Source organism: Panthera uncia, chromosome C2 (assembly GCF_023721935.1).
Source record: "Panthera uncia isolate 11264 chromosome C2, Puncia_PCG_1.0, whole genome shotgun sequence".
In the NCBI taxonomy this organism is placed as follows: domain Eukaryota; kingdom Metazoa; phylum Chordata; class Mammalia; order Carnivora; family Felidae; genus Panthera; species Panthera uncia.
The window spans coordinates 8,858,996-8,886,277 of record NC_064810.1 but is presented as its reverse complement, the minus strand read 5'-3'; the positions used below and the strand labels follow the sequence as shown (position 1 = coordinate 8,886,277).

Genomic DNA, 27,282 nt, shown 5'->3' with positions numbered 1-27,282 from the left:
CCCCCCCCCCCCCCCCCCGTCCCCAAAGCCCGCTCCCGTTAGGGTCTTAAATTTTTTCCGCTGCAATTTAATTACCACTCTGAAAGACCGAATTCAAAATAATGTGCCCCAGAGTTGATTAAACCATTGGCAGAAGAGTGTTTCCGTGCTGTAGACTAAGGGTCATTATCTAATGTTCTTGCAAGAGGATGGCTATTTGTCCTTTTTCACTCTGGTTTCATCTTATTCCCATGTTCTTTCATGTAAATGTCTTTACGGTTAACTTCCTTCTCATCTGGGCAGTTGATTTTTTTTTACCTGAACTTATTTTTCTAAGAAATTAGGAATGGAAAAGGTGAGAGATTTCTTGCTGACATTTTCGATTTTAAGGCGGCTACTTCTGGTCAGATGTACTTGTTTATATGGTTATTCCTTTGTGTATTTAGTTGTTAGTAGTCTGTGGGACTCCATCAGTTTTACTGAGCTGAGCCTCTCACAGGAAAGGTACTCAGGATACATTGCAAGAGCATTGTCAAAAGAACTATTTGAGGGCTGAACTGTTCATTTTACTTGCCGCATAATGTAGTAAAAGCTGTGTACCATTATGCTGACCTGAACTGGATCCCTAACTCTGCCAGTTGGTTGCTGAGGGCCCTGGGCAGTTTTTCTGATTCCCAATATCCTCATCTTGAGCAGCATCAAGATAATGCCCATCTCCTAGGCTTCTGTGTGTTGCATAAGATAAATGCATGCATAATGATGGATTTACTGAGCCCAGAAGGCTTGTGTAGTAGCATAGTATTGAATGCCCATATTTGAAATAAAGGAGTTTGCTTGAAAGCCTCTTTCCAAACCTCCCATCTGTGCTTTTGGTTACACCAGATAGTACTTTCTTCATGTAGCCAGCCATGACATTGAACTGCTCCAGTTACCTGCTCTTACCAGGCCAACCCCTTCTTTGCCAGGAGCAATGGCGCCACGTCCTAAACACGAACCTGATCGCTGACCGAGGCTCTCTTCCTACTAACTAGCCGCCCAAACCTGTGGACTTTGAGGACTCCTCTGCTGGTAGTTGGGCTTCCTCTGTCCTTTCCTTGTGCCAGTGTTATGTCGGCACACCCTCTGTCCCTGCGTGTGCCACCTTAAACTGAAATTATGTGTTTAGGTATTTCCTCTTTCAGTTATGTTCTGAACTATGAAAGAGGAACCCTGGTTTTTTCCATGTTTCCTTTCCCTGTACTTAGACACTTAATATAGTGAACAGACTATGTATGGAGTTTTGCAGTGGTTCAGAGACGCTGGATTTCAAACCTGTAAATTTTCTGGGGAAAAAACCCAATTATGGTTTCTTTGGGTGTACTAACTCCTTACTCGGGAAAATAAAGTACCATTTCTCATTACCATCCTTTAATATTTTTAAGGAGTGTGATGGCTAGTGTTTCAGAAAAAGGGACAAGCCTTCCCAAGGATCAGTGGGCAGTTTTACTGTGTGCGTTGATACACGTAATCCAGTATATTTTTGCAGAGAGCCACAGAATGTGCAAAGGCTCTGTGATAGGCTGAGTTAGCTCTAGAACAAGCAGAGTGCCTCAAAGAGAGATAGATGGAGCCTTGTAGGCCATGGGGTGAGGGGTGAGGAAGTTTGGATTATGATAAGCTTAATGGGAAGAGTTTAAACATGGTGGGGATGTAGGGGCACCTGGGTGTCTCAGTCGGTTAAGCGTCCGACTTTAGCTCAGGTCATGATCTCACGGTTTGTGGGTTTGGGCCCCGCATAGGGCTCTGTGCTGACAGCTCAGAGCCTGGAGCCTGCTTCCGATTCTGTGTCTCTCTCCCTGTCTCTCTCTCTGCTCCTCCCCCACTTACTCTCTGTCTCTCTCAAAAATAAACATTAAAAATAATAATAAACATGGTGGAGATGTACTGTAAAGTATGTTTTAAGAGGATTCTTGAGGTGCTGTGTGAAAATGCATTGGAGAGGGGCAAGAGTGAAGAAGAAGCGTCAGGAAATACCTGCAAGCTTGTAGGGGAAAGGTGGCTTCTTGCACAGTGGTGCCACGGGGATGGAGAGCAATTGAGGCCACAGGTGTTTTGGAAGAAGAGGAGTCAGGACTTGGGTTGAGTGTGGCAAGTGAAGAGAAGGAAGAGTCCAGGATGATGTCAGAGGTCTTGTGAATGGTGGGGCCACTTTCTGAGGAAAGGAAGACTGGAGAAGGAGCATGTTGAGCAGGTAGCATGAAAAGTATAGTTTCTTTGGGGGGGCGGGCGCCTGAGTGGCTCAGTCAGTTAAGCGTCTGACTTGGGCTAAGGTCATGAGCTCACAGCTAGTGAGTTAGAGCCCCGTGTCGGGCTCTGTGCTGACAGCTCAGAGCCTGGAGCCTGCTTTGGATTCTGTGTGTGTGTGTGTGTGTCTCTCTCCCTGTTCCTCCCCCACTTGCACTCTGTCTCTCTCTCTGTGTCTTTCTGTCTCTCTCTGTCAAAAATAAAGACTAAAAACATTTTTTTAAGTATAGTTTTTTTTAAGGTTATTTTGAGAGCGTGTGCGTGCGTGTGCACATATACACACACGTGCACACACACACACACACACATTAGCAGGGGAGGGGAGAGAGAGAATCTCAAGCAAGCTCCACACTGTCAGCACAGAGCCAGACACGGGGTTCGAACTCACAAACCATGAGATCGTGACCTGAGCGGAAATCAAGAGTCGGACGCTCGACCAGCTGAGCTACCCAGGTGCCCCAACAGTATGGGTTTTCTTAAAGACAGCTTTATTGAAGTGTAATTTACAGATCATAACCTTCATTTAAGGGCACAGTTCGGTGATTTTTAGTCATTCACAGAGTTGTGCAACCATTGCCACAATCCAGTTTTCGCACTTTTGCTTTACCCCAGGAAGATCCCGTGCCCAACAACTCCCTGTTGTTACTCCCTTCCCTAGGAGGCCACTAATCTGCTCGTCATCTCTGTAGCTTCACCTATTCTGGGCATGTGGTATGAACAGAATCATCCAGTATGTGACCTTTTGTGCGGCTTCTTCCACCACGTTATGTATTTCTCAGGTTCACCCGTACTGTGGTGTGTATCAGTACTCTGTTCATTGTGTGGCTAGACCGTATTTTGTTGATGGATGTTTGGGATGCACTAAGGCTGAGACACTATGCCTCATCCGAGTGGAAGAGTCAAGCAGACAATTGCATGAATTTGGACCTCAGAGGGGAAAGTTTGGGCAGGCATTATGAATGCATGGGTCATTAGCTTGAAGATGGTATTTGCCAGATGACCAGGGATAAAAAGAGAGAGAACCCAAGGCCTGGTACCAGGACATGCCAACATTTGCAGCAGGTAGAGGAGGATCAGCCTGCAGAGGAGAAGGAACCACAGAGAAGGAAACCCACTCAAAGCTGGTGGGGCCAGGGGAGTGTGTGGGCTGAAAGGAGGCTGTTTTGAAAAGGAGGGAGTGGTCTACTACACAGTCCTCCTGAGTGGTAAAGGCCCACTGACGTGAGAAACTTGAAAGTTGTGGTGGCCTTGGGAGCTCAGAGTGGGCCCAGAATGACCAGAAAGTGAACTAGCAGGTATCATGGGATTCTTAGAACTTGGCCAAGGCCAGTAAATGAAAGATCCAGGCCTCAAGAATATTTCGTATCTACAGTTCAGTTTGTTTGTTTGTTTGTTTGTTTCTTTCTTTCTTTCTTTCTTTCTTTCTTTCCTTCTTTCCCTTCCTTCCTTCCTTCCTTCCTTCCTTCCTTCCTCCCTAGTTATTTATTTGAGAGCAAGAGAGACGCTGGGGGTGGGCAGGTGGGAGGCATAGAGAGAGAATCCCAAGCAGGCTCCACATTGTCAGCATAGAGCCCGACGTAGTAATCGAACCCATAAGCTGTGAGATCATGACCTGAGCTGAAACTAAGAGTAAGATTCTTAACTGGCTGAGCCACCCAGGCTCCCCTACAGTTCAGTTTCTTTCATCTGTGGTTTTGCCATTTCGACTGACTACATGCGACTTTGTTAGCAAACTCACTATGGCATTTTCAGTATATTTAATTACATCACAGTGCTCTACATTTTATTCTCTTTTCAGACTACGTACTAGTGACTGTTAGCCTCGTATATCAATCAGGCTTGATCGTGTTTGGTTGTATCACAAAATGTGATTCAACGGTGGCTTACATTATCTCTTCTGTGCAGCAAACATCAAGTCCAGAGGCAGAGTGTCCAGGCTTGATGCCTTCTTAAAGCCATCTCTGGCCTCAGCTGCTGTGTCTTTCCACTTACCCACAAAAGTTGCACACTGTGGATGGTGGTTTCTTCTTGGTTGCCACACGTGGCTTCACCTCCAACATTAAACCTTTGTTCCAGGCAGAAAAAAGGGCAAGAGTGAAGGGCAGGAGGCCCATGCCAGAAGAGTCTACCTCCTTTCAAACCGCCTTCCTGATGGCCCCACCACCAGCTTTTACTGACTGTTCATTGCCTAGAACTGTTAATGGCCACCTAGCTGCAAGGGAGGTGGGGAACTGTTAGCACTGCCCCCGAGCAAACTTAGTGTTCCCTTAGTATGGAAAAGGGGACAAGGAATTTTAGGGTAGATGCCTGCCATACTTTACATAGATCTTAATCAGATGAAGGCCAAAGAAGGAGGGCAAATCAGAGCCTTAAGGCAGCCTTTTTGAGAAAAATGTCGAAGTAAGGAACTTGGTGACTTCCAACATTTCCATATCTTGTGGAATAGCTTTTTTTTTTTTTTTTGAAGGTTTATTTATTTTAGAGAGAGAGAGAGAGCACAAGCCGGGGAGGGACAGAGAGAGAGAGGGAGAGAGAAGATCTGAAGTGGGCTCTGCGCTGACAGCAGTGAGCCCAGTGCGGGGCTTGAACTCACAAACTGGGAGATCGTGACCTGTGCCGAAGTTGGATGCCAAACACAGGCACCCCTGGAATAATATCAGAGTTGTTATTTATTTGAATAAACTGGTAGGTTGACCTACAGATTTTTTTTTTTTTTTAATTTATTTTTGGGACAGAGAGAGACAGAGCATGAACGGGGGAGGGGCAGAGAGAGAGGGAAACACAGAATCGGAAACAGGCTCCAGGCTCCGAGCCATCAGCCCAGAGCCCGACGTGGGGCTCGAACTCACGGACCGCAAGATCGTGACCTGGCTGAAGTCGGACGCTTAACCGACTGCGCCACCCAGGCGCCCCCCCCCCCTACAGATTTTTTTTAATGAAGGAAGAAAAAAAACAAAACTTGACCTAAGCACGCATACGTTATAATGTTTAAATGACAGATATTTCCACAAAGTCAAATCAGTGCAGTATTCTGTGTTATTTTTTGTTTCCTTTTGTCGCACTGAGGATAAAAAGAAGAGGAAATGGTTGCCATTGGAGCTGGGATTAGACCATAAAGGTCTCAGGCTTTATACCAGCTGCAGTGGTTCATACATAATGAATGCATCTAGCCACAGGGAAAAATAAAAGAATCCGTCAAAGAATATACAAAGGCGAGGAGAATAAAATGGTGATTGCTTGGGCCCTGGTGTCACCACCCTGCGTCCAGACTCTTCACACTGAGGCATGAAGCTGTCAGGGCAGTGCCTGGCTGGGGAGATGGGTGGGTAATTGGAGCTCAGTAACCGAACAGGCACATGGTGGATTTCTGGCAACACTGGGGTCACATACTGCATTCTTACACCCTTATTGTTTAAACTTTTCTTGTTTTTTCCATCAGATCTTCCTCTAGAATATTTCCAATCCTCTAACATAGTCTAGTCGAAAAGGACTAGATCACTAAAGAGGTTGTTCTGGGTAATAGCATTGACCTGCTTTTTCTTAGCCTTTATAAATGCCCTTCAGTGGGAAGGGCCGCCTGCATTCAGAATTACCAGTGGGCAACAAGGTTGGTTTGCCGCTTTGTAAGTTTCAGTCCTAGAATTAATTTTGTCAACTCAGGAATCCTAGCATTTTTGCTTCTTTTCTGCTCCGTCCATTTGTCTCCAGAATCCAAGAGGGCCGGAACTGTTTATCTTTTATCTACCACAGTGCCTGGCCCAGAAGCCTTGCTAAATATTTGAATTGGATTGCTGAGTACGTTTGTGCACAGTAGTGTTTGTGGACGCGTGTCCTCTGTAGCTCTGGGCTGGGAACGCTTTGTGTCCTTGGGTAGCTCCCTCATTTATTTCTTAATTCACTTTTAGATCCTTTCTCCACTGTGAGAATGTAAGATGGATCCAGAAGAGCAGGAACTCTTAAATGATTACAGATACAGAAATTACTCTTCAGTGATTGAAAAGGCTTTAAGAAATTTTGAGTCCTCAAGTGAATGGGCGGATCTCATATCTTCACTGGGCAAGCTCAACAAGGTAGGTGGGGTGGAGACTGGATTGCATGGAGGGGGGGGGACACCACTGTCTTTTATTATTTCAAGAAATTACCTTTTTTAAAAAAATATCTTTTTTTTTTTTTAACTTTTATTTATTTAAGTAAGCTCTACACTCAATGTGGGGCTTGAACTCAAGACCCAGAGTTCAAGAGTTGCCTGTTCTACTGACTAGGCCAGGCGGGGAATTATCTTTTTTTGTTGTTGTTACACAACATGTTGATTATAACAACTAGGAAATACTGATAAGAAAAACTACCCATGTTAGAGAGGGAGGGAGCCAAAGCATAAGAGACTCTTAAAAACCGAGAACAAACTGAGGGTTGATGGGGGGTGGGAGGGAGGGGAGGGTGGGTGATGGGTATTGAGGAGGGCACCTTTTGGGATGAGCACTGGGTGTTGTATGGAAACCAATTTGACAATAAATTTCATATTAAAAAAAAAAAAAACTACCCATAATTCTGTCACCCAGTTACCTGCTGTTATCCTGGTCAGTATGCTTACCTCCTTTTTTTTTTTTTTTCCCTGATAATAGAATTATACCGTGGATGTAGTCAATGGAATAGCTGAACAGTCTCTTTCTCAACTATATTTACATCTAAACAAGATAAACTATAAAATTGTCCAATCAGTTATTCAAAGACGAATTATTTTTCAGGTATTACTTAGGATTTTTATGGCTTTTTCTTTTTCAGTCTACTTTTATGGCCATTTTTACTGCAGATTGTCAAATTTTGGTCTTCCATGAGTTACCATCAATATTGAAATCTGCCCAGAGATTGTGAGTGTGTTTGGACTAGGAGAAAAGGGCCAAGTCTAGGAAGAGCAAAACTGGTCGCATGCAGGTTTGACCTTGTGTCCTATAGATGGGACCACTGCATGTTCCCATCCTGCCCAGCAGGATGACCTAGTAATGCCCAGTGCTTCTACTGTAGGTAGAAGATATTTGGGCTTGAAGGTGCCAATCCCGGGCTCCGTTGCTGCCTGGCCGAGGCCCTTGGCCAGGATACCTGAGTTTGGAACGCTAGTGCCATATGGGACTTGAGAGATACCCATACCTACTCTGCAGATCTCCGCTCACCAGGTCACACACACCAGGGTCCTCTAACGAAGGGAAAGAATTGACCTCTGCAGGGAATGCGGGAGGGGTCTGGGGAGGGAGTGGAAAATTCCAGCAGCCTGACCATGATTACAGTCCAGCTAGCAGTCCAGCACCGACTACCAGAGAGCAGCTGTCGGCCTTCACAGATGCCCGTCAGGCACAGTGGAGGTAGGCAGTCGTGACAGGTAGTGGCCGGGAAACGACGTGATCTCTTTCAAGGTGTATTTATCACTTGTGAACGCCACGGCTGGTGCTTGCCGGGATAGCTAGGTGTAATAAAACAGCAGATAAGAGCTGGAGAGTTCTTTGGCTGTAGGGCTCTGACTGTGGAATGTGCAAGCTAAACACAGTAGTCACTGTCATTCATGAAGGTGGGTCTCCCTTTAGGGGAAAGGGAGAAGCGCTGGAATGGGATTTAGGCATATTCAGGTTCTTCTAGATGTTTCCATAGTTTAGTGCTTGAGTCTCCTGGAATCTAAAAATAGCATACTTATTTTGGGACAGGGTGTGTCCATTATTTTTTGTTGCAGTAAAATTCACATAACCTAGAATTTGTCATGTAACCATTTTAGAGCTTACAGTTACACATGGCTTTTACTACATTCGCAGTGTTGTGCAACCATCACCACTATCTAATTCCGAAGGTTTATACCACCCCGAGAGGAAACCTTCCCCATCCCCCCCAGCCTCCCCACACAGGCCCCGGCAACCACTAATCTACTTTCTGTGTCTATGGACATTTCATGAAAAGTGCACACATACACTGTCCTTCAGTGTCTGGTTTCTTTAACTCAGCCTGTTTTCAGGGTTCATTCGTGTTGTAGCATGTGTCATTGCTTCACTGACTTTTGTGGCTGAATAATACTCCATTGTACGGATAGACCACATTTTGTGTATCTGTTCACCGACTGATGGACACTTGTGTTTTTGCCTTTTGGCTCTTACGGATAGTGCTGCTGTGAACATTTATGGACAAATTTTTGTTTCAACATCTGTCTTCATTCCTGTGGGGTATAGAGACCTAGAAGTGGAATTACTGAGTCACGTGGTAATTCTATGTGTAACTTCTCAAGGAACCACCAGACTGTTTTCTGAGGTGGCACCAGTTTACATGGCCACTGGCAATGGTTGAACATTCCGGTTTCTTCGTATCTTCACCAACATTTAGATTTTTTAAAAAATTTTGATGATAGCTATCGTAGTGGTGTCTCATTGTGGTTCTGATTTGCATTTTCCTAATGACCAATAATTTGGGTATTTTTTCACGTGCTTATTGGCCATCTGTATACATATAAAATATATATGTATATTTGTTTGTTTGTTTGTTTATTTATTTAGTTGAGAAAGAGACATAGGGAGAGAATCCCCAGCAGGCTCCACACCATCAGTGCCGAGTTCAGTGTGGGGCTCAAACAACGAACCGTGAGATCGTGACCTGAGCTGAAACCAAGAGTTGGACGCTCAACCGACTGAGCCGCCTGGTCGCCCTTGTATGTCTTCTTTGGAGAAATTTCTGCTCAAAATCTTTGCCCATTTTTTAAAGTGGGTTGTCTTTTTGTTGTTGATGTGTAAGAGTTCTTTACATATTCTGGATACTAGGCCCTTATTGGATATATGGTTTGCAAATATTTTTTTCCCATTCTTATGTTGTCTTTTCACCTTTTTGATGGCATCCTTTATGCAAAAACTTTTTAGTTTTATGTAGTCCAAGCTATCAACTTTTTCTTCTGTTGCTCGTGCTTCTGATGTCATATCTGAGAAACTTGCTGAATCCCAAATCGTGAAGGTTTGCCCCTGTATTTTCTTCTGAGAGTTTTACAGTTTTAGATCTTATGTTTAGGTCTTTGATCCATCTTGAGTTAATTTTTGTGCATGGTGTGAGGTAAGGCTCCGAGCATATTCTTTTGCATGAGGAAATCCAATTGTTCCCGCACCATCTGTTGAAGACACTGTTCTTTCCGAGGGCCTTGGAACCCTTGTTGAAAATCAGTTGGCCATAAGTTGGGTTTATGTCTGGACTTCCATTTCTTTTCCATTGACCTGTCTATCCTTATGCCAACACCACACATTTTGATTACTGAGGCTTTGTAGTAAGCTTTGAGATGGGGGAATGATTTTGTTGCTCTTTGTTGTTCTTTTCACCGTTGTTCTGGCCGTTCTGGATTCCTTGAAATTCCACATGCCTTTTAGGATCAGCTTGTCAGTTTCTGCCAACAAGCCTGGTGGGATTCTGACAGAAATTATATCGACTCAGTAGATCACTTTGGGGAGTGTTGCCATGTGAACAGTATTAAGTCTTTGAGTCCATGAATACAGGATGTCTTTCAGTTTATTCAGGAACATATGCATTTTGAGCTAGGTAAGATAATAAACTTGGTAAGTACAGTTCTCAAGCCACAAGGTAGTCCGTTAAACAAGCCTCGTTTCGATATGCCTGACAAACTTCCTAAAATGTTTAATCGTTTTAACCCACCTTTTATTATTATTTTTTTTTAAGTTCATTTATTTACATGATCTCCATTCCCAACCTGGGGCTCAAACTCACGACCTTGGGATCAAGAGTCATTCACTCTCCCAACTGAGCCAGCCAGGCGCCCCTTAACCCACCTTTTAAAATGCAGGTTATCGAGTAGAGATGAACCCTTTTTGGAGGAGCTTTAAAAGCACTGGCTATTCATTCGGTAACTATGGGAGTCCCTGCAACGTGCTAGTACTGTCCTAGGTGTCAGGGCAGAGCAGAGAACAAAACCAAGACTCTGCCCACACCGGGATCAGGGGAAAGCTGGATAATAAACAAAATATACGGGCGGGTAGATAGTGATGAGCGAATGGGAACAGTAAAGAAGGGAGGGGACGGTGAGTGTTGAGGACATGTTGTGATATTAAATGGGGTCTTTAAGGAAGGCTCCGTTGAGAAAGTGCCCTTTGGCTAAGTGTAGAGGCTCTCGTGTGTCTGAGGCCAGTGAGGTCACAAAGCAGGCAAGGGATGGGGAAAGGGTAGTACACAAGGCTATAGAGGTAAGGGGTGGGGAGGGCATCCAGTCTTGTAGGTCCTTTAAAACTGGAGTCTGACAGTGGCCACTGAGTCAGGGACTGCGTGGGGGAGCCCCGGAGGGGAGTTGAGTGAGTAGCATAGCCCGGCTTAGCCCACTGGAGCCGGCTCCAGTTGCTCTGTGGGGGCTAGAAAATGGGTAGGAGTCAGGCAAGGCAGAAACAGGGAGACCATTTAGGGGCCGTTGCTGTAACATAGGTGCACCAGTGGAGAAAAGTTTGGATTCTGATATATTTTGAAGGTGTAACAGGATTTGTTCATGGACTGGATTTGGGATACAAGAGAAGAAGAGGAGTCCAGTAGGATTCACAGGTTTTCTCCCAGGCTGTTGGCTTGAGAAGCCACAAGATGCAACGGGGACCCTGGGGGCGGGGCCCACTTCATGGGGTGAGCAGGGAGACCGAGGGATGGGTTAGTTTGATGTTTCTGGTGGATGTCCCCACGTGATGTCAGTAGGCAGTTGGATATGAGTGATAGTGAATAAAAGTTTCAAAAGACAACTTTTTGTTACAGTTGGTACCCAGTTCCATGTAACGGCTCTACTGTGTTTTCTGTGATCAAGCTTCCTGTGCTCTGCTGCTATGGATGATTAAGTGATGAGCAAGAAACTTGCAAGACATCAGTGGGATGAGGTGACACTGTCCATCTTTGCCTCAGCCCTGCCTGTGACAGTGGACATTCCTAGAGAGCATACTGTGTGCTAAGGACTTGGCGTGCATTATTTTATAATACTGTGTATCTGGAGATATGCTTGATCTCAAATTAAGAAACTTCTGCAGTATTCGAGCCTGCAAGCGCAGAGAGCTCAAACCCTGGCTGCCTGGCTGCAAAGCCCATGCTCTTGAGCTTTTTTTCAAGTCATTATCTGTATGGCTCACATAAGGGGGCAGCGATAACCTCTTTGCTGTCAGGGGCACTATCTTCATTATCCAGATGAAGTAGGTGCAATGAATTATTGTGAAGTAGGTGCAATAAAATGACATCATTTTATTGAATTATTAAGACCCATTTTATCGATGAAGGCTAACTAACTTGCCCCATGTCGTACAGCTGCTGAGTGGTGGTTATGGGTGGAATTACGTCCTCCAAAAAAGATAGGTTCTCGTCTTAACCCCCAGTATCTCAGAGTGTGACCTTATTTGGAGATCTGGTCTTTACAGAGCTAATCGAGTTAAAGTGAAGTCACTAGATTAGGGTGGGCCCTGATCCACTTGGACTAGAGTCCTTCTAAAAGGGGGCAATTTGGACTCAGACACAGACATGCACAGAGGGAAGACCCCATATGAAAGTGAAGGCAGAGGTCTGGCTGATGCAATTATAAGGCAAGGAACACTGGAGATTGCCAGCAAACTTCCAGAAGCAAGAGGAGCAGTCTGGAGGTATTCTCCCTCACAGCCCCCAAAGGAACCAGCCAGCTGACACCTTGAGCTAGGACTTCTGGCCTCCAGAACTCAGAGACAGTCTTCTTCTGTTGTTTAAGCCATCCAATGTGTAGTGCTACGTTACAGCAGCCTTAGCAAAGTAATACAGTGGTAGAACCAAGATAGACCGAACACCTAGGTGCTGGGGATATGGCATTGAACACAAAGTTCATAAGGCTTTGTTGGCAGAAGGCAGACAGTGAATAAATACGTGATATCCGGTGCTGAATGCTAAGGAAAAATAAACCAGGGAAGGGAAGTAGGGTAGTGAGGAAGGAGGGTGGGGTGCTCTGATAATGTGACATTTGAGATTTGAGCAGAGGCCTGGATGCAGTGAGCAAGCTGGTGGGGAGACCATCTGGGGTGTGGGACTGTGTCCAAGGTACAGTAGGGGGTGGGTGTGACTGGAGTAGAGAGGTGAGAGGAGATGAGGGAAGAGAGATAGCCAGGGCAGATGACGGGGTTTTGTTCTGCAAGGGAGGAGAAGCCAGGTGACTTCTGCCTCGCCTGCTGGAAGAATCCTTCTGGCTGATGCGTGGGCAGTGAGCCCGAGCGCAGGAGCCTGCTGGCGTGGCAGTGGGCAGCTTTTGTGGTCAGATCAGAGTTACTGGAGGTTCAGGAAGTGCTGGATGGAGCAAGCCCCGATCAGTGTTGGCAGCTACCTAACTTCTGGGAGACTCACAACTGTATTCGGGGAACCTTAGTAGGAATTGATGTGAATAAGGGATTTAAGGCTGTGGTGGTGGTCAGGCTTCCTGAGCTCATGGGTGTACACAGAGATTCAGTGAGTAGATGGGTGACGAATTAGTAAAAAATGTTCATAATGCGAATGGAAGCAATATTATAGGTTAATAGTAAGGTTAGATCGAGATACTTTTTAGTTAAGGTAGGTGATTGCTGGTTATAAAATGTAAACCGTAGACAGAACAGAAGGCTCATCTAGCTCCAGGCTTAGCAAATGAGGAAACTGAGCCCCAAAAAGTCTTGGTTTGTCAGACTATCTTTGTGTTCTAAGTATATCAGGGTTTTTGTTTGTTTGTTTGCCAAACTTACAGTATGATTTTGAGATTTTTATGTAGTAGAAAAAGTTTATCTTTGATTGCTTTCAGGTGTATCAACATGAATAGGGTAGATTTTGCTTAATTGTTTATCTGAGATGCCAAGCCATCATCTTTCACTGATTATTTTTAGATAAATTTTAATTAACAGGCGGCATGTTGAGCTCTTATGAACCCAACCACTTGCCAAGCCTGGATTATGACTTTGATTATTGAAATGAAGGATAGTAGAAATGAATAAACTCTGGGCATTTGAAAATCTTATCACCGAAACCTCTTTTTTAAAAACTTCATAACGGTCCTAAATGAAGCACCTTTTTTGTGGCTTTTTTTCGGTACCACTTTGTTTCACAAAATGGCCAGAAAGCAGGTGACACGAATAACGAGAAATATTATGGGTATTGTGATACGTTTCAGCTTCTCAAGTCTTATCACTTAATGATGACACCTCCTTGGTAAAGCACAGCCCCCCTGTGGCATCTCAGAATTAGCACTGTTTGGGGAAGAATGTGGGCTGGAGATGGGAGACCTGGTGAACGTTTCTGGTCTACACTGAACTGATTAGCCCCGGGACCTCTTTTGCCTGGAAACTTGAGGAGTCTGAGCTGGATCTCGATTTTTTTTTTTAATTTTTTTTAATGTTTTTATTTATTTTTGAGACAGAGTGAGACAGAGCATGAGCAGGGGAGGGGCAGAGAGGGAGGGAGACACAGAATCCAAAGCAGGCTCCAGGCTCTGAGCTGTCAGCACAGAGCCTGACGCATGGCTCGAACTCACGGACTATGAGATCATGACCTGAACTGAACCGACTGAGCCACCCAAGCGCCCCTGGATCTCGATTTTTACCCTAGTTCTAGTCAACTACTTTTCTCTGTTAGATCGTGTTAGTTCAGATAAAGCCCCTTTGGTCTGAGGTCTTATGTTAATCAGCTAAGGCTGTCATAGCAAAATCCCACAGGCTGGGTGACCTAACGGAAATTAACTTTCCCATAGTTCTGGAGGCTAGAAGCCCAAGATCAAGGTGCCGGCTGAGGTGGTTTCTTTTGAGGCCTCTCTCTTTGGCTTGTAGGCAGCCAACTTCTCACTCGGATCTCATGTGGTCTCTCCAGTGTGCATGTCTGTGTCTTGATGTCTTACAAAGACATCAGTCGTATTGGACGTTCCCTAGACAGTCACATTTTGCCGTAGTTATCTTTCTAAAGTCCCTGTCTCCAAATATAGTCATACTGTGAAGTATTAGAGATTAGGGTTTCAACTTATGAATTTGGGGGGACACAATTTAGCCTGTAACAGGGTCTGACAATGAAGCACAGATTGTTTTTCCATGTAAATCAGTTTTTTCAAAAAGCTCATTTCTGATGGCATCCTGGATGGTTTTTCATCACATCCCTTATGGAACAGTAGAGTGTTACTTCCTTAATCTTTTTTTATTGCCCCACAATGTCGTGAAGAACTTCACTTCTCATATGCATGGTGATTCAATGTGTGCCAAGAACTTCTGAGTCACTCTGGGCCACCTTCCTGGCTGTCTTAGTCTGTGTGAGCTGCTATAAAGAAATAACCCCAGACTGGGCTTCTGAACAGCCAGCCTTTCCCAGTTCTGGAGGCTGGGAGTCAAATCTGGGCACCGGCAGATTCAGGGCCTAGTGCGGGCTGCTTCCTGGTTCACAGTGGCGGTCTTGCATCACCTCCTCACCTGGCGGAAGGGGTGGGAGAGCCCTGTGAGGTCCTTTCTCTAAGGGCACTAACCTCATGAGGGCCACCTTCCACAGCCACCCCCACCCCCCATTAATACCATCGCACTGTGGGACACAAACATTCAGACTGTGACACTAATGATTGGTGTCCCATTTGACTGCACCTCACTAGCCCTGCACCAGTTTTTTCATAAGGGCTTAGTTGTGGGGTGTCTTTTTGGCGGGGGACATTGTCCTTTCCCACGTGTCTCTCTATGTCCTCCTCCCCAGCCTCTTCATGCTTCCAGTGAGATGTGGTTTAAATCACTGCTCCAGATCCCCTCTAGCCGGTGACCCGGGGTAGGGCCTCAACCCCTCTCAGCCTTCACTGTTTATGACTTGTAGCTCTGAGCCTGTGTGATGCCCGGTTCCTTCTTGTCATCTTACTTTGGGGGTCCCACGTGTTAGAGTGTGGTACCTCAGTTTGGGGCAGATATTGCAGTCATTTTCCAGCAACCTTCTGCTCCTGTGACCCTGGGGGTGGAAGTTGTCAGTTAAGTGTGGTGTCAGGGTCATATTGGAAAGATGTGGCCTGAGTGCCTTCTGGGAAGAGACCAGATTGAAAGCCTGTCTTTGGCAGTTACTGGATCTTCATGGGTCGGTAAACTAGAATGGGTGGTAAGCACAAGGCCCATTGGCTTCTGGCAACGTGCTGATTGTCTGGGCACCAGAACTTCGGTCCTGGAGACATAGCTAGTTAACAGAATGTCAGGCAGAGCTCCTGATCCTAATGTGAGGCAGAGGCTGCCGGGTCCTCTGCTGCTGTTCGGGCCTCCTCCTCTCAGTAGGTGACGTATGGGGCTCAGACGGCATTGTGGCTTCTCACCCTCTCGCAGGTTCTCCAGAAGGGGCTGAGGATCAGCACGGGCGTCGCTGGTTTGGGCTTGTGGTGGCCGCCTCATGTGAGCCTCTCAAACATGTGTTGGCATGAGGCTGGCATGGTCCTTTGGAAAGAACATTTCTGTGCTGGAATCGGGAGGCTGTTATCCTTTTGATAATTTATAGCTAGGGTAGTGTATATGTTTTGCATGTGAGCAGAGGATATTTTTGCTGTTCTTTGAGGTCTGCTGGTGGGGCAGAAATAGTCCAGATTCGGGCAGGTGATTTGTTCCTCCAGCCATCTAATGACAAAAACCCATCTTGAGGGAGGGAGCGGGGAAGCTCATCTAGCAGAATTGAGTTTATGGACAAGGGTAAGAGCTTGTTGTCTGCTCACATTTTATAAATTCTGTCAAGAAAGTTATGAAACTAGAAATTTCCTGTCAGCCATTGTAAGGAAAGTGCTATGAACCGAATTATGTCTCCCCCAACCCCACCAACCTCGTACGTTGGAGGCCTAACCCTCAGTGTGACTGTATCTCAAAACACATCTTCAGGAGGTAATTGAGGTTAAATGAGGTCATTCATTAGCGTGGGGCCCTAAGCCAATAGGAAGGTGTCCTTCTGAGAAGAGGGACAGAACGAGAGATGGCTCTCCCCCATGTGAGCACACAGTGAGGAGGTGCCCTCTACAAACCAGGAGAGCCCAGTCAGCCAGCACCTCGATCTGGGACTTCCAGCGTCCAGAGCTGTGACACATAAGTTTCTGTTGTTTGAGCCCCCTGGTCTGCGGTATTTGTTGCAGCAACTCAAGCAAACTAATGCAGAAGGAATTGAATTAAATGTGGCTATTTTTCAAAAAGGACAACTGATTGAACACGAATACCTATATTCAAGCTTGTATTTGAGCCAAATGCAGGCATTCCCATTTATCTTTTTTCAAATGGTGTTTTCCTTTTTCCTTTCCTTTTTTTTTTTTTTGCAGCTTTGTTGGCATGCGATAAACTAGATGTACTTGAAGTGTATAGTTTGATGAGTTTTGACACGTGTCTATCCCTGTGAAACCATCCCCACGCTAAGATAATAGGGTGTATCTGTCACCCCCAGAAACTTTCTCATGCCCTTTTGCAGTCTCTCCTTCCCTCCCGTCTCTGCCCCCTTCTCCAGGCAACCACGGATCTGCTTTCTATCACTATAACGCTGGTTTGCATTTTCTAAAATTTTATATAAACAGAATCAAAGGGCATATACTCTTTATTCCCCGGTCTGGTCTCTGTCGCTCGGCAGAACTGTTTTGAGAGTCATCCAGGCTGTTGTGTAGATGGAGAGTTCACTCCTTTTTACTGCTGAGCAGGATGCCATGGGTATATATCATTTATTTGCCCATTTTCCTATTAATGGACATTTGGGTCGCTTCCAGTGGATATATACTTAACTTTGTAAAAAACCTGCCAGATCGTTTTCAAGACTGGTCGTGTCATTCTTCACCCATTCGGCAGTGTACGGGATCTCCATATATTCCGTACTCTTGCCAGTGCTTGGTACGGACAGTCCTTAATTTAGCCGTTTTAGTGGGACTACAGTACTGGCTCCTTGTGGCTTTTGCACTTCCCAAAGAACTACTCATTAGACAGTACACGATCGCTGTAAATTTGTGTTGATCTTCTGGAAGCACAACACAAAGATAACCATAAGAATCTGCGCTATTTTATTGTATGTAATAGACAAAAAAGTGAAAGTAGCCCCCCTCGATGGGGGGGGGGGTGGTGGCAGGAGTCTAAGTCATGCTACAACAGGATGATGATGGATGTAGCCATCCGGATGGAGTAGTCTTACAGTCACCTGAGCGAAAAATGCTTATGATAAGATAAGGGGGCAAAAAAAAAAAAAAAAAAGGGCTAGTTGACCAGTTCATCTATAGCTCTAGTCTTGTATGTGGGAGAGAAGAAGAGAGAGAGGGAGGTTGTATGGAGGGGGACAAAGTCTGGAAGCCCTTTAGTGTGGGACTGGTTTGCTTCCAGTTTTTCCTGATTCTACATGAAGCTCTAAGGAACATCTCTCCCCACGTGTCTGTTTTTGCCAAGGTCCATCGAGGTGGGGGCAGGGGCCATGTCAATGGGCGGGGAGCTCAGCCTTCGGACACATGAGTCTGTGTTCTGCTGATCCGTGTGTGTTGGTGCCAAAGCTATGCCCTTGAACCACCATGCTATAGAGTGTGTCTGTCTCTGTCTACACCAACCAAACCCCTCTGCTCTTTCGGAATTTTTCTACCATTGCCAGGTCATTTTCCTCCAGATGGACTTCGGAGTCATTCGTAAAGTGAAAGGAGTCCTTGAGGGGTTGACTGGTATTAGGTAACAATTGTAGACTATTTGGGGGAAGAGGTGACATCTTTACACAGTTGGCTCTCCCACGTGGAAATGCAGGCATTCTCTTCACTGATGAGAGAGTATTCACTTGTGTCTCTAAGAACTTAATCATTTTTCTTGCATAAGTCCTTCCTGTTTCCTAAATGTATTAGGTATTTTATACGTGTAGTTTTGCCGTATGACTGGGTTTATTTCCCACTCTATGTTTTAACTGGTTGTTGGTATGTAGGAAGTGATTAACTTGCAGAATTTGAAAACTGGCCATCTTAGTGAATTTATTTCTCACTTATTTTCAGCTAGTTGTTTTGAGTTCTTTAGCTAGACAAGCATACATATGATCAATCAATACTGAATTCGTGTTTTTTCCTATTTTGCTAGTAGCAGTTACTGGAACAATGTTAAATAATGATGACACCTGTGGCATATCAGTTACAGAAATGTCAGCTGCCGTAACAGAGCCGTCCAAAAATCCAGAGCCACCAGGAAGATGGAAGTTTCTTGCTCGTGTACTGGTTCAGCGTGGTGTTCCGGATGGGCAGCTCTCTTCCCCACGGTCGTTCTAGCGACCCCAGCCCAGTACCCTGCCATCTTTAACACATGGCTTGCAGAGTTGCTCTGTTCGCTGCCATTCTGTTCCCTGGGAAGGGGGATCAGCATATAGGAGCATGCATAGACCTTAATGCCACACATTACTTCCACTCGTATCTTCAAGGGAGAAAATTACCCTCTGGCCGCGCAGCCAGGGCCCAGCCACAGCCTTACCACAGAAGCAGGGAGCGTGATTCGGGTGCACCTTGCAGTCCCCACGCCCACCTGGCGCACGTGGATTCTGATGGTGGTGCCTCCTGTTTCACTGGTATCTCAGCGCCGTAGGTCCATCAGATTGCTGTCTCCTCAGACATCGCTTTATTCACTCTTTACTAACTTTAATGACTTCTCATCTTTATGTGGCCAGAAAGCATGGCATTTCATTACCTGATCAGTTTGTAAAGTGTTGAATTGCTCTTTTCAAAGCAGCACAGTTCTGCCTTACACCTTATTCATGTGCTTTTGGTGATGATTGTACTTAAACTAGTTCTCTCAGTGGCAGAGGTACGCCTTGGAAATCAATCTGCTGGAAGGTCCGCTAACTCAGATGTTGTGGAATGAAGGAAGGGGCACTGAGCTTGGAGGCAGAGCTCCCGGGGGCGCCTGGGTGGCTCAGTCGGCTGAACGCCTGACTCTTGATTTCAGCTCAGGTCATGATCTCACAGTTTGTGGGATCGGCCTCACATCAGGCTGTGTGCTGACAGCGTGGAGCCTGCTTAGGATTCTCTCCCCACCTCCCAATCTCTCTGCCCTCCCCCACTCACGTGCATACTTGAGCTCTCTCTTAAAATAAATGTTTAAAAAAGCAGAGCACCCTGGTTTATGTTCAAGCTCACCGCTGCTTAGACTGAGACACACGTGCTGGATGTCTCCCCAGCTGCTCACCCCCTGCCTCCTCGTCGGAAGAACCCAGCTATGTGTAGGCATCAGGTAACAATGGGCTGCAGCGTGGCAGCTCCCATCTCCCAGCCTCAGAGGTCAATGCTACTGGCCTACGACTTCTTCCTAGTAATTCCATTTCCCTGGGCAGGGATTGATTCAGACACGAGCATGTGACCTTCTCTGACCTATGAGGTGTGGCCAGCTGGCTTCTGGAAAGGGCTTCCTCTAATACGAAGAGACAGGAAAGGAACCAACCCTTGACGTTTTGTTCCTCTCTTTAATTGAGGGGGAATTTAGGGCTGATATGTGGCAGACATCTGAGGCCACAGTAGGAAAAGGCTGAGGATAAGTCAACTCACCGTGAGAAGCACACAAGCATGAAAAGGTTCAGGTGCTTTTGGGATGTCACTAAGCCCTTTGCATTAGCCAAATACAGGAATATGCTCCCCGAGACCAGTTTCTTGGCCTTGGTGCTGGTGACCTTCCGTGATGGGGCAGGGAGTGCTGCCCTGGGCGTTATAGAATGTTCATCAGCATCCTGGCCTTTGTCCACATCCCACCCCCAAACCCCATTATAACAGCCAAAAATGCTTCCAGACATGGTCACATGTCCCTAGGGCAAAATTGCCCCAGTTTGGGAATCACTGCTCTAGACTTTAGGTTGTGCTCTAGGTTGTGAGGTGATATGTTTCTTCATTGAGATTTGTATTCTTGGATATCCTGTGCTTTACAGCCCAAAGCTTGGTAACTGAGTCCGCAACCTTGGACCATCCTTAACCCGTGGGAGCCTGTTTCCTCTGGGGGCAGAAGCAGGCACGCTTGTTTCTCAGCAGTAAAGGTGTTTATGTGCCCTTAAAAGGCATGGAATGTCCCCTGCTGATCTGTGCCCTCACCATCTGCACCGGCGTGGTTCTGGTTGGCATCAGGGCATTTTCAGAGAAACTGCAGAGGATTTTCTGTCTCCCCACCTGCACGGGTTTCACCCTCAGTGCAGAAGCCCCGTTGTGTTTCTGAGGAGGCAGCGTTCCTTGAGTGCCTGCTTTATGCCAGCCATGTGTTCAGTGTCTTGGTTCTGAGGGTCCCGGGCAGTTTTATAGCTGCTGGGGTTTGCAGAGTGGAGCCAGCTTTGGGCTTGAATGGATTTGGAAAGAGCCAGGCTTTCACACCTTGGTCACCGTCCCTGTGTGCCTGGTTAGCAGCCTTTTCCCTCCCCCTCACCAAGAGCTACCTTGTTCTTCAGCTGTCCCTGCTTTTATGCAGCTGGCTTGTCTCGGGGACTGGGAAGCAGAGGAAGAGCAGAGAGGAGGAGACGCACAGGTCAGGTTCGGATCAGCTTGAACAGGCAGTGCAGCGTTGGGGCGGTGTGTTCTTCTTCTTCACCCCCGGCTTGTGACTCTGAATTACATTCCTTGCTGCACGCGCGGGTCACAGGAGCCCAGTGCGTTCCAGTGCCCGAGGCTTTTGTGGGCTGTCAGAGCCAGAGCGCTGGGAAGATGTGTCCCAAGCTCCACACAGCCCTGCTGAACCCATTTTGCTTCAACATTGAGGATCAGGAAGTGCTGCTCTGGAGCTCTCTAGAGAAACCTCTGCCCAGGAAGGGATAATATTCAGTCCCATTTGAGCGTGCCAGTTCTCTTCTTCTGGCTGTGACTTTGAAAGAATATGGAGTTCTATCAGTAGAACTTTTGGGACTGAAGCGTGTTTGGGATTTGTAATGAGACTCTTTCTCCAAGATACTCTTGCTGCTTTTTTGGCTCTGACTTGAACAAGTTGGTTTCCACATAATAGGCTTTTGGTTTGTTTGTTAAATATATCATTTGTATGTGGATTAAAATACGTTTGAAAAGCAGAAAAGAACATATGTCCAGACACTGAGTCATTTAGTATCTTAACGATAGGCTTTTATTAGATCTTCTGGTTTATGGTTATAAATTCTTCAAGTATTTTGTGTTGTCTATATCATGTATGTTTCCGTGTTTAGTTCTGAAGGGCGTGTTTGCCCTTCTAATTCACTAATTCATTTCCTTTCGTGTGGTTCACTATCTAACTCTGCTGCCGTGACCTCCTCCCACCCTTTTCCATCACCCCTGAGCCTCTTGGCTCATAGCCCCCAAAATAGAATGATTCCCTTTTAGTGAGCCACCCTTACATGCTTGTCACTCATCGTTTTTTCAAACCTGTAATTCTCCGAAGTTGGTGTCAACCCCTTTTACTGGTGAAGGCACCGAATGCAGGTCAGGCTTGCTTGAGACTTCTTAGTTCAGCATCCAGTGTTTCAGCTCAGCCAGCGCGGCCGCAGCACCCACACACGGGTGCCTGGGTGTAAGGGAGGGCTCAGGACCTGCACCGCAGCCGGGAAAGAGTAAGATGTGTCTGGAAACCTGGAAAGCGTCACAGCTAGCCGTCTAAAGTTTCCATGTGGAAGACTGGGAAAATCGCCATTAGTGGTGAGAGGGAGTGGCTTCTATGATCTAGATGTTGTAATAAACTCAGAAGGGGAAAAATAAAGAGCAATACTGGAACACATGTGTCGCAGCTTGCCCTCTGTGAGGTAGCGATGCGTCTGTCACGTTGTGTTTTAAAAGGAGTTTCCCAACCCAGTGTGGAGATTCCCCAGTCCTCTCAAGCGAGAGCCCGGGGTGCACCCCGTGATCCTGTCGAATGCACTCCTTGTTAATCCCGATGCCCTGGGGAAGTGGGAACGGCATGAACGTGGAACCTTTCAGCTCCTTTTGAGTCTGGCCTGCGTGCTCCGGGGAACTTGTGCCCAGCGGGGCAGCTGAGCAAGGCTGGTGCCCCGATGGGGCCCCAGGTCACCTGATTCCGAGCCCGTGCTCATCGTCACGGGGCCCCTGCCCCTGCCTCTGCCTCTCCTTGTCATGAGTTAGACCAGCACAGCATTCCCTCCACAGCCCAGCCAGCTCCGGTTAAGCTCAGAAAGATGGATTCCCGAGACAGCCCCACAGAGGCTGGGGCCCAGGGCTTGTGGTATCATCAGGTCGTCAGCGGTGGCTCCGGCTGGGGTTGGCCTGCCGTGTGTCCCCCCACCCCTCACCCCCAGCCTGGCCCTGGACAGCCCGCTGCTCTGCCTTCGGGCCGCGCTTTGTAACGTCTCCCGCCTTTGTGTGTGCTCAGCCTTTGCTTGTGCTCCTGTGCAGGCAGCATGGTGTTTGCTCAGAAAGTATAAGTTAATATCAGCTATAGCAGTAAGGTGGAGCTGATTCAAAAGGGACAGAAATAAGCGTAAGGAATTTTAAAAGCAGAAACATATTCTTGTGCGTCTCTACCTCCTGTGGAAGGTTGAGTGAACCAGAGGCCGCGGCGCCCTGCCAGGGTCGTGGGGTGTGGGTGCTGTGACCCTGGTCGAGAGCGGACTGCTCACTCAGTTCACTGTGCCGTGGGCTGGTCCTGAGCGGTCAGCTGACATGTCCCGCGCAGGACAGTCATGTTGCAGCCCGTGACCTTTTTAAAGAAGGAAGCTCTTCTTTTACAGAGGGGTTGAGCCCGTGTCACTCCCCCAGTTAAACAAAAGCTGGCTTCATTGGTTATCTGTGAAATCTCAACATCCTGTAGTGGCTGTTAGGGGGCCTGTCTGTCCTCCTCCTGTCTCTAGCCCTCCCCAGCTGGCGTGGTGGCTGAGGCACTGCCATGTCAGGTAAGGCGAGACGCTCTCCACCATCCCCACCTTCAGCACTTGGCCTACTTTAGTGTGGGGAGTCCTGGCCACTTTGTTATTACTCAGTGTCTGTTCTGTTTTCCTTCTGTCTGAAGGGCATCGCGGGTGTCCCTTGGCCAAGTATTTAACGAGTGTTCAAGCTCGTGCTACCTGGCCAGCCTTACTCTCTGTTCGGCTTCGTTCTCATAGCATGAAATGAACATCCTTTTAGAGATGACCAACTTCCAGAAGGAAGACCTGCTGGTATTTTACCATTCGCTTGACGCGAGACCTGCTTTAAAATTGGCTTGCTTGAGTTTCTTTATAGATGGGCATCTGGCATTCTGAATTCCAAAGTCAGGGTGATCACCGTGCAAAATTAGGTTTGGGCGAGCTCTTCTAGGAACTTTTTTTTTCTTAATGTTTATTTTTGAGCAAGAGAGAGAGAGAGACAGAGAGAGCACGCGCACAAGCAGGGGAGGGGCAGAGAGAGGGAGACACAGAATCCGAAGCAAGCTCCAGGCTCTGAGCTGTCAGCACAGAGCCTGACGCGGGGCTCGAACTCACGAACTGTGAGATCATGACCTGAGCTGAAGTCAGACACTTAACCAACGGAGCCACCCAGGCACCCCGAAACTTTTTAAAAATCAAATATAACTCACACCCTTACCCATATTGTTAAATGACCCTTTAAAATTTTCTTAATTGTGATAAAATACACTTCACATACAATTTGTCTTAAACCATGTTTAAGTGCATTAAGTTACTTTTTTGAGTCGGTGGTCTACCCTTTTGGAATTTTGAATCCCGTTTCTTACACGGAACGGTATCTAAATTGTGCTGGATGTCCTGGAAGACGTCAGACTGTCAGATAGGCTGACAGTTTACTGTCCGAGTTTAACAAAGTGCGACACAGATGTTGTCTTGGGTGGGGCAAAGTGAGACACTTCCTGGTCTCTATTAATGAAGCTTGGATGTGGTTCAAACCTTTTTTTTTTTTTTTTTTTTCCAAACTTACATTTTGTAATTTTTTTTTATTATTTTCAGGTCAACCTGCTGAGCCTACACATACAATGAAGTCCAAAATATTATAATTGTATCTTGATTATAGCTGAAGGAATGTTTTTAAAATAGTGTAGTTCTTGAGGAAAATAAGGAAGGAAGGTTTATTTCTGGTTTGATCCTAGCTTTTCCTTTCTGTTTAGCACTTTTCCAAGTGACTCTGAAAACATGGCCATTTTTTCCTTCCAGATTCATGAGTTTCCCTGAGATGTTTCTTCTGTAGCTGAAGAACATTTCTCATCTTTTTTTTTCCTTTTAGTAAACATCATTTTTATTCCGTGTTTACCATGCGCATTGTAGATGGAATATAAATACATATATTATATACTATATCTGTATACTTATCCGTATCTGTTTGTCAATGTATCTGTTAACTTGCTTGGGTTTTGGGTTTCCTAAAAAACACAACCCAAACAGTTTCCGAAACTTCCCTGAAAATACTCACTGGGCTTTGCCCGCCGGAGAAGCAAGCGTCTGCATAGAGGCTGGCAGGAAAGAGGCAGAGTCGCGCGGCCCTCCCTCGTCCACACCAGGGGTCCAGTCTTGGCAGCTCTTAAACAGCTGGGAACGGATGAAGGGGAAATCAGCAGTTTTCAAGCAGTGGAAGCTGGACTCAGTTCAAGGTGGCTAGTTTGCTATTGAAGGGTTGGAAACACTCAGGAGAGGCTGGACCCAAGTCCCTGGGTCCCTTCAGGGTTTATTAAAAGGAGTTCCTTTGTTCTCTGATAAGGAAAGAGTTTGTGGTTTGTCCAACATGCAAACATCGCTCGAGAGTTCATGGTTCTTGTAGCCCGGGCGCAGGAGCGGTTGGGTGAAACACAGCATTCATTTCTTTTTTCTTTTGGGGTGATAAAATCTACGTAATATAAAATTTGCCGTTTGAACTATGTGAGTGTACAGTTCAGGGGCATACAGCAGTCACCACCATCTGAACCTGAACCTGTTTCCATTAGACATAAACACTAGCTCCACTCACTTCCCCTCCCCCGACCCCTCCCATGCTGCTTTCTGTATCTGTGGATCTGACTGCGTTAGGTCCCTCACTTAAGGGGAGTCATAAAGGATTTGTCCTTTTGTGTCTGGTTTCTTTCACTGAGTGCAGTGCCTTCAGGGGCCCTCCATGTTGTATAGCATGTCAGAATTTCTTTCCTTCCTTTTTTTTTTTTTTTTTTTTTTTAGTTTAACGTTTATTTATTTTGAGAGACAAAGACAGAGTGCCAGTCGGGGAGGGGCAGAGAGAGAGGAAGACACAGAGTCCAAAGCAAGCTCCAGGCTGTCAGCACAGAGTTTAATGCGGGGCTCGAACCCATGAACTGTGAGATCATGACCTGAGCCGAAGTTGGACACTTGCCGCCTGAGCCACCCGGGTGCCCCACAATTTCCTTCCTTTTTAAGGCCAAGTAATATTCACTGTATGTGTAGACCACATTTGGTTTATCAGTCCATTGACATTTGGGTGTTTTTCACCTTTTGGCTGTTGTGAACAGTGCTATAGTGACCATGGGTGTGCAAATATCTGTTTGATATTTACTCTCAGTTCTTTTGAACGTGTACCCAGCAGTGGGGTTACTGGATCATATGGTAGTTTGGTAAACAAGTCAAATGTTTAATCTTTTGAGGGGCCACCATGCACAATGCTGTGTGCACAGTGATTACACCATTTTACATGCCCATCGCCAGTGCGCAGCACTCCGTTTTGAAACCTCCTAGGCCAGGGCTATTCTAAATAGAACATTTACTTTTTCAAGAGCAGTGACAGCTCTGGGCATCTGGCTTGATCTCACTCTCAGAGAGGATGCGGCAGAATGCCTCCAGTTTCCAACTGAGAAATGCTTTTCAGATCCTAAAAGTGGGCCAGCCACATGGGCCAAGCACTTCCGCATGTCCAGGGATGCCTAAGTGACAGCTTCCAGGTAGAGGAGCTCCTGAAAAAAGACACGGTGGCTCAAACACCACCGTGAGCTCTGAATCTTTAGCAGCCAAAGTGGCAGAGTGAATCATTGGATGACTCATTCTCATCTAAGTTTGCCCTGAAAACATGGAGCCGTTCCCCTCATGGCCATGCACTAGCCCTCAAAGAGAATAAAGGAAGAGTCTTAGAAAGGGAGTCTTCTAAAGGGACACCACACCTTTGTGACCACTGACCAGAAGCAACTGGCTCTTCCTTCACTGGTCCCCCTTCCCCCCACCGCCCCCAGCTTCTGCACACAGGGTAGGGTGATGGCGAGCAGATCACTGTTTCCTTAATGGCATCAAGAGTTAGGTTATGTTCCCCTTCAGGCATGTTTGCGAGATGCTGCTTAGTACTGCCCACGCAGAAGGTGTTTTTAGGGGCTTCTCGTGGCTCAGTCGGTTAAGCGTTCAGCTTCGGCTCAGGTCACGATCTCACAGTTGGTGAGTTTGAGCCCCGCATCCGGCTCTCTGCTCTCAGTGCAGAGCCTGCCTCAGATCCTCTGTCCCCCACTCTCTCTCTCTGTCCCTCCCCTGCTTGCACTCTCTCTCTCTCTCTCTCTCTCAAAAATAAACAATAAACATTTTAAAAAGTGTCTTTAAATAGGGCCCCCAACCTCCTTTCCTGCATGAAGTCCATCACTCTGGGGGAGGAGGTGCTCTGTCTAAGGGAATCCCTTATTTCAGAAAGTGCTTTAAATGCACTACAGACAAAGCGTTTCACTGGCAATTCTTTTTGTTTGTTTGTTTAAGTTTTTTTTTAATTTTATTTTTTATTTTTTAAAATTTACATCCAAATTAGTTAGCATATAGTGCAACAATGATTTCAGGAGTAGATTCCTTATTCACTGGTGATTCTAATCTCCAGTTTTAAGGCTTGCAAAATGTTTGTTTAGAAATTTTGCCTTAAATATTATTTAAGAAGTAATATTTTATTATCCCTTTTAATCTTCAGCATTGGTGTTTATCTTTGCCTCTGTCTTCCTAAAAGGAAGTTTCGTGTTCTCCCAACTCTACCTCCTCTGTGCAGATTTCCTTTTTCGCTTTAGTGTCTCTTGGGATTTTCATCATATTTTGGGTCTGCAGTGATCTTACCACCAAACATAAGAGCGGTTTGAGTTTTGCTTTTCTGATTTGATATATTTTTCACCCTTCCTCATCAGCACCCCTAACTAGTGTCCTTGTTTGCTTTTGTGACAATAAAGGGCATTATCTGTAAACAACTGGGTATCAGTCCAT

General features: G+C 46.2%; 1 protein-coding gene across 3 annotated transcripts in view; it reads left to right on the top strand.

Moving 5' to 3' along the window:
* The window catches only part of DOP1B (DOP1 leucine zipper like protein B), a 103,632-nt gene that overhangs the window by 750 nt on the left and 75,600 nt on the right, over positions 1 to 27,282 (top strand). For all 3 annotated transcript variants that reach the window (XR_007457183.1, XM_049627893.1, XM_049627892.1), the window contains exon 2: positions 6,168 to 6,332. Coding sequence is in view for 2 of the 3 variants with exons in the window: in XM_049627893.1 (XP_049483850.1) it covers positions 6,195 to 6,332 (138 nt within the window). In the remaining variant the exon portion in view is untranslated. The remainder of the gene's footprint in view (positions 1 to 6,167; positions 6,333 to 27,282) is intronic.